At 41.2% G+C, this 7,270-nt stretch overlaps 1 protein-coding gene across 1 annotated transcript; it reads right to left on the minus strand.

Moving 5' to 3' along the window:
• Positions 1–27: 27 nt before the first annotated feature.
• On the minus strand, positions 28–6,825 carry myl1 (myosin, light chain 1, alkali; skeletal, fast). Its single transcript, XM_010780611.1, has 6 exons — positions 6,577–6,825; positions 5,898–5,925; positions 2,792–2,935; positions 1,403–1,576; positions 1,135–1,212; positions 28–561 (listed from the first exon to the last, which is right to left on the minus strand). Exons 1-6 carry the CDS (start codon positions 6,718–6,720, stop codon positions 533–535), a joined length of 597 nt encoding a protein of 198 aa, XP_010778913.1. The 5' UTR covers positions 6,721–6,825; the 3' UTR covers positions 28–532.
• Positions 6,826–7,270: the final 445 nt, after the last annotated feature.

Raw genomic sequence — 7,270 nt, forward strand, 5'->3', positions numbered from 1 at the left:
ACAGTAATAGAGTCAGACATTTGGAAATGCAAGGGGTGATTGTGAAAGGTTTATTGTGGCAGAGGATACAATAAGTTAAGACCTAGGGGAAGGGTTGGGTGTGGAGTGGATTAATTTTGATGGCCACTCCTGGGCCAAAGCAGTCCCTACACTGGCAGATAGAGAGCCAGTAGACTGTGGCAAGAGGGGGGGGGGGGGGGTCATCATTATCCCACCTTCCCCTCCATCACTGCTCCACTTTGAAACAGTTGATGATATAAATCCCCAATGAGACAGTGGGACTTGTGAATATGAGGAAAGAAACATCTTGCGGGGGAACAAGGAAGACTTCCCGAGCAGTGGGAGGAGGAGGAGAGGAAAAAAGCACCACTTTGAACAAAAATGTGTAGAACAAAACAAAAGGCTTCAGGAAATGACATCTCATTGTCCTTTGTTCCCCCTGCTTCCTCAGGTGGTACAAGAAACAGCGAGAAGATGTCGCGACACCATGGGGTCTGCACAAATAGGATGCTCACCAGCGCAGAGCAGGTCCTTACACAGACATGATGTGCTTGACAAAGGCTGCAGATGGAGACCAGGGCAGCACACACAGGACAGAGGGGAGGGGAAATAAGTGAGTGAGGAGAAAAATCAGTACACTATCAAATAAAATCATTTAAAGGACGTTAAAAACCAAGAATAACATAACTGTTGAGATATTGATAAGAGTACATTAACATGTGTTCCAATACTTGGAATTCACTTAATTTCTGCTGAAAGTGCAAATTGACACCAACATTTTTAAGTTAAAGGAATTGAAAGGATTTTAAATATAGGCGAATCATAAAAAACAGATTTCTTTTGAATTATGGACGAGATCAAAGCAGCAAAAGTCAAGATATACTGACTTTAAGTACCTAGTGTTGGTCAAGTTGGGATCCTATATTTCCCATAAGATAGCTCAACAGCATATTTCCCCATGAGTACATCATCAGGAAGATTTTAATAAAAAAATCTCAAGATTTTAAGATACTTGTCAGAGCTTAAGCGGACTGACATTCTTAAAATGAACAGGACTTCAAGAATGAAAATGGTGCCGGGGATTTTTATAATATAAATACAGTTGTTTGAGTAAAGTTGGTATTTGCAGCTCACCCTCGTAGTTGACACAGCCGTTCTCGTCCTCCTGTCCTGTCATGAGAGCATCAATCTCGGCCTCTGTCATCTTCTCTCCTGTAGGGGGAGGCAGAGGACAACCAGGATTAATAACACACACACACACACACACACACACACACACACACACACACACACACACACACACACACACACACACACACACACACACACACCAAGTCACACGCACACATAGTGACACACACATTCATGGAGAGACACAGCGGTGCTCATGGCCTTGACTCACCCAGTGTTGACAGAACAATACGCAGCTCAGCACCCATCACTGTGCCGTTGCCCTCCTTGTCAAACACGCGCAGACCCTCAACGTAGTCCTCATATACGGCCTTGTTTGGGTTGTTGACGACGGTCTGCATCATGGGCAGGAAGCCCTCGAACTCTACTCTCTTGGCGGTCATGTCTGCATGGAAAGAGACAGAGATTAATAATTTTATCCAGAGGTGAACAACCCAGGCAGGTTTGAGACACAACCTGAACATTTTCACCTTCAATAATTCAACTCCACCTTTCTGCTACAGGTGCTACCTCTCATCAGGTGCTGTAAATGTTTTTTCTTTCTTTGTCCTCTATAATCTCATTTGGTATTTCTGAGCGTGCCACAGTAAGGAGTGAGCGCCATTCTGCTATTTTGGTTTAAAGGTTACAGAGATTTACACCTGCAGCAGCGCCTGTCTGCACAGACCAGATCAGAGACACACTTCAAAGGTACACTTCTCTTTTTATTATGACATACAGTGTATGAACCAACATTGCATTCAGGAATCTGATTACATAAGATACAGCTGCACTGCAAGAACGATCTTTTTGCTATTCTCTACACATGTCCTCTGTAGACAATAGGCACCCCCCCCCTACTGTTAACAGTCTCCTGTTTCAACATTTTGCCCCCTTGCCTTATTTCAGACACTTCTCTGGCATCATAGGTTTTTTTAAACTATTAAATATGACTTTGTTTTTTTATTAACTTATTTTGTATATTACTCCTATTGCTAATCCATTGTGAAATGGTATTGGTATTACTTCATGTACACTTTATATTTGTTAATCTTGTGATTTTTTTTTAGCAATAACTTCCTTTGTGATGACTAAAGTCATTTTTTATTTAATCCTATTTTAGAGCTGATTAAAAAAAACAACAACTGCTGATTGGACTTAACATTACCAATTCCATCCACAGATCATTTATTTCACCTAATGCTGATGTTAATGTTTATCTCTAAAGAAATATCCCTTGCAGCACTTCGACTTCCAGAGTTGAATGAAAACTGAACCATTACTGGTCATTGCAAACTATTTAAACATATTGTTCAGCTAATGATTGGTTAAACTTTGTGTTTTACAAAGTGGGGCCATTAATGACTAGTACACTGATATCCATTCAAAAACAAGAATAAAAGCAGTTTTTGTACTGTATGTCGGAATAAGAATGAATATAATAGTTTACATAGTTATACTATCATTTTATTATTTTGCTTGAAATGATCAAAATGAACATGAAAAATGGGACAAAAAAACATTTCAGCAAAGAATATTCAAAATCGGAAGACTTGAAAACCCTGGCATAATCTCAAAAATCTTCAATTTATTCGAAAAATGAAACTGAATGTATATCTACCTTCAGGAGTGGGGTTTCCCAGCATCTTGGCGACCTCCTTGTTGGTTGGGTTCTGTCCCAGGGCGCGCATGATGTCAGCGATCTGGATGTAGGCAACCTTGCTGTCACCAACCCTGTCGAACAGACCAAAGGACTCCCTGTAGTCTGCAGAGAGGAGAGGACATCATCACCTTTGATATTCACTAACTGATTTGTGTGTAAGGTGTTCAGCAGTGAGTGTGAACATAACCAAACTACACTTTGTGATTCGTTCTCCCCCTTGCATTTCAATATTATGAACTTTGTGTCCATTACTGGGAAAAATCACAATTGGTCAGTGGTTGGTCAAAGAAGGTAGGTAGAGCTTAGGCAAAATACTTGCTCTTAAACTCACTTGTTTATGAAGGGGGTGTACGGTTTTTATTGTGTAATAATTAGGTGCGAATAAAAGGTGCTGAAAGAAAAACGTAAAAAACTACATTTGATACTAAAAACAAGCGTAAATCCAAAAAAAAATGCGAACTGACTGAAGTCAAACAGGTAAAACTGTAACGGTGCGTCCACACTAGGGTTGCAAAATTCCGGGAATTTTCAAAGATGGAAACTTTCCACGGGAATTAACTGGAATAAACGGAAATTTATGGGAATAAACTGGGAATTGAAAGGTTGGCTCTTCATAGGGAACTTAAACATAGTTGGGGAAAGTATATTTTAGCATAATCTTGACTAAAACAAATAGATGCCATTCAACTACACTTGAATATCCATGCCATAGGACACTGCTTACTGCATGGCTATTGAGACCACACGAAGGTTCGCAACAGGCTCACAAATGTGAGAGTGGAAAAACTGGTTGGCATTCGGGCAAACCTAAGGCTAACATTTTGAATGGGACTTTGTGGGGATTTTTGGATGGGGGTGCATTTTTGTTCATTTTTTAATGAGTGGGGTTGGGGTGGATGAATAACATTTAACTCAACATTCCTGTTTTCGTTCTTCAATGAAACAAATAATTGTTCAATAAAATAATTAAAACTTGTTCTGTTCTACTTAAAAAAAAAATGTTTTAAAAAGAAAATCTGTCGAAATGTCATGTTTTTTTTGTTTAATGTTGCATCGAATATTTCCAAAATTCCCCAGCTTAACTTCCCAAGGAAACTTTCTGGAAACTTTCCAATTTCCGCCCCTTTGCAACCCTAGTCCACACGGTTCCGCCGCGTTGGATCTCGCCGGTGAGCGTGCCTGGCACGCGACCAACAACCAATCACATTAATCTCCCGCCCTGCACAAACAAGGACAAGGTTTGATTGGCTAGCGCTTGTACTGGCATATGATTTGTTTGCAGCTTCCGTCAATGCTTAAAAAAAGTTGAACTTTTCTCAACTTTGGAAGCGAGTAACGGAGGCAAAGCGACGCGACGGAACCACAATGCAGTTCGGCAAAGCTTGACGTCACCCCATTCAAAGTGAATGGGAAGCGTCTCCGCTGAAGCACGCGACGGAAGCACAATGCAGTTCGGCAAAGCTTGACCACCCCATTCAAAATGAATGGGAAGCGTCTCAGCTGAAGCAAGCGACGGAAACGTGTGGACGTTACGTAAGGATCCAAACGCACACCGTAACTACTTATCGTAATAGGTGTCGCCAAAAAGAACAGAACCAAGATCTTTGAGGTTATACATTTAAATTAACAGCATTTCACATTAAATTGCAGAAGCCTGGCTTACACTAATCAATATTTTTGTCATGTATGTCTTTTTTTTGCAAATAATGTCTTGTAAGGTATTTTAATCTATTCAGCTCCAGCTACAGTGCGACTGTATTTTAGTTGTTAAATTGTCTTGTTAAATATACATATCAATAGATCTGCATTTTCTGTAGTAGCCTATGTGTTTGTTCTACAGTTGGAGACAGTGGTTTGCACTTCACATAACTGTGGGTGTTGCATGCTAGCAGGTGTAGGCAACTCCTCTGCGTACAGGACTGTCCATAGAAACATAAAACAAGGGCAAGACATCTCTTTAGATGCTGGTATTATGGACTGACCCCTGCCTAGGTCTGTCACCACCCATACTATTTCCATTGCAGCTGCCTCCCTCTCTCTCTGTCTCTCTCCCTCGGTGCTGTAGGCCCTTTTAAAAGACCACCTTGGAATTGATAAACATAGATGAGAATATGAGCCCCCTCCTTTTAAAGGCAAGGCCCTCTGTGGGGAAGCCGAGTAAAAGTAGGGAATGCTGACTGCGGTGTAACTGGCAGCCGCTCAGACGCACGTCTAGTCAGGTGGTGTCTTGACGTCAAGGGTCAGAGGGGCCTAATAGCACAGGATTTGTACCTTAAAAATAATTTTACATAATTTCACACTTTTTTGTTATATTTATATAACGCTTTTTTTTGGTACAACCTACCATTCTACCAACCACTTCTTTAACTCACTAATTATATTTAAGATCTATGGTTTGAGATGTCACCAACAATCGGCCAGTAGACGTTATGCACTTTACATAATGACACAGGTATTGGTTAAATGGATTTGTGGTTATTACACAGAGCTCTCAACAGTTATGGTTATTATGTGATAAAGTAAAAATGCTAACCAATCCCTAACCCAGAAACAAGCTAATCTACTGCTCTTGTAGAGGGTGACAATTCACACAATCAATGGGTGTCTTGAGGATACAACATACACTAATTTTGTTTGCTCTATTACATTCAAAATGTTTAATTGACAACCGCTGACTATCACTTGACGTGCAGGTTTTCATAAATGTATAGATAGGGCAGGGCATTCAGACAAAAACATGTTTTTTTTAAAAGACCACCATGTTAGGGATCCATTATTTGGGACATATCATTTTAGTTTTTATTAGTTTTAGCCAAGGAATGTGACAGAAAAAAGACTGATGCAACCATCTGTCATTAACACCGACTTTAAGTCGGTTTCACGTTGGCAGTAAACTAATGTTCATCTATAACGGAGGGACGATTGTTTTACGTTCAGCCTTATTGGCAATTGGAGATTGTTTCCCCTCTTTGGGACTAATAAAGGTATTCTGATTCTGGACGATGACTTTTAGGGTTTGTGTGTAATGTCACATGGTAGCAAAGGTACATTGAGATGTACTTACCATCAATCACGTCTGCGGCAAATTCAATCTAGACGCCAAAACAAACAAAAAACATTAGTATGACACTTAAAAATGCGAGCGTAGTGACTTGCCATTTAATCAACAACACAACTACTTGTATTCAAAAGGCCAACTCAACCAGGATTCTGCTTTAATCTCTATAATTAATCAGGTCTACACACTGGGATTAAACTTGTCTCTTTGCCAAAATTAGCTTCACAGAGTGGCACCTGATCTGTGGAGGTCCATCTTTAGCTACATTAACATGTCCACATTTGGTGTCTCCCTGCATGGCCATCACACCTAAGTCACTATTCTTTTAGTCCAATCCAGGGAGCTGGGGGCGGAGTCTAAACCATGGTGAGCTATCCATGGTTCCAGTCATCTGTTCATCTGTGGTCCCTCAAACATGATGCTACTCTCAGTCTCTCAGTGCGTCCATTCATAATTTTCTACGTGGCCAGTAATGTCAAGATAACAATTAATGGGTATTAAACCAAAACCCACATTTCATAAAAGGTTTTGATCACAACTATACAATCTATGCTTTGAGGAACAATTATTTTGCATTTACATTAACATACATTGACCCCTTTATTACCAAAGTTGCCTTTATCATATTCATATCTCCATCCCTCCCTACAACAATACTCATACATGCGTTCACGGTGATTTGTACCTTGACGGCGGACAGGTCGACAGCGGCAGGTGCTGCTGGTGCGGGTGCCGGCTCTGGTGCCGGTGCCGGTGCAGCTGCAGCTTTTGCAGGTTCGGCCTTCTTGGCGGCGGCGGCGGGTGCCTTAACGTCCTTCTTGGGTGCCATTGCAGCTGATATTAGAAGTACACTGTTCCTGAAGTACAGACAATTCCTGCTTGGAATGACAACACAAGGAGTGTAGCAAAGATTGGAGGTGACTCGGAGCAAGAAATCGCCGCTGGGGCGTATATATATGGGGCTATTTTCCCCTCTTGACCCCCTTTAACGCTTGGATTGGACGGTAGAAGGAAGGGGTGTGTCTGTGGATGGATTCTCTCTAAAGATGGAGAAAATGGCACGAGGCCAGAACGTGTTTATTTACGCCACACAACTGTAATCAACATGAAAACACCGGGGGAGTGCGTGGAAGTTTACCTGGGGACACGCGCTTTACTCGGTTACACTTTTGCGCACAGCTTTACGCAGCATTACGCATGATCTGGACCCATCCGGAAAACATTACCGGCTATTTGAGGATGGTTTAGCGCTTAAATGTGTTGATGTTTAAAAACAAATAAGGTTTGACCCAGCTTGCCCTTTAGCCTATAGTTCGTGATGAACAACTCTGTAATTGGCACTACTAACCTCCTGGAAAAAACTCAAGTCAAACTATTGT

This window comes from Notothenia coriiceps, unplaced genomic scaffold (assembly GCF_000735185.1).
Source record: "Notothenia coriiceps isolate Sejong01 unplaced genomic scaffold, NC01 NC01_scaffold00022038, whole genome shotgun sequence".
NCBI classification, from domain to species: domain Eukaryota; kingdom Metazoa; phylum Chordata; class Actinopteri; order Perciformes; family Nototheniidae; genus Notothenia; species Notothenia coriiceps.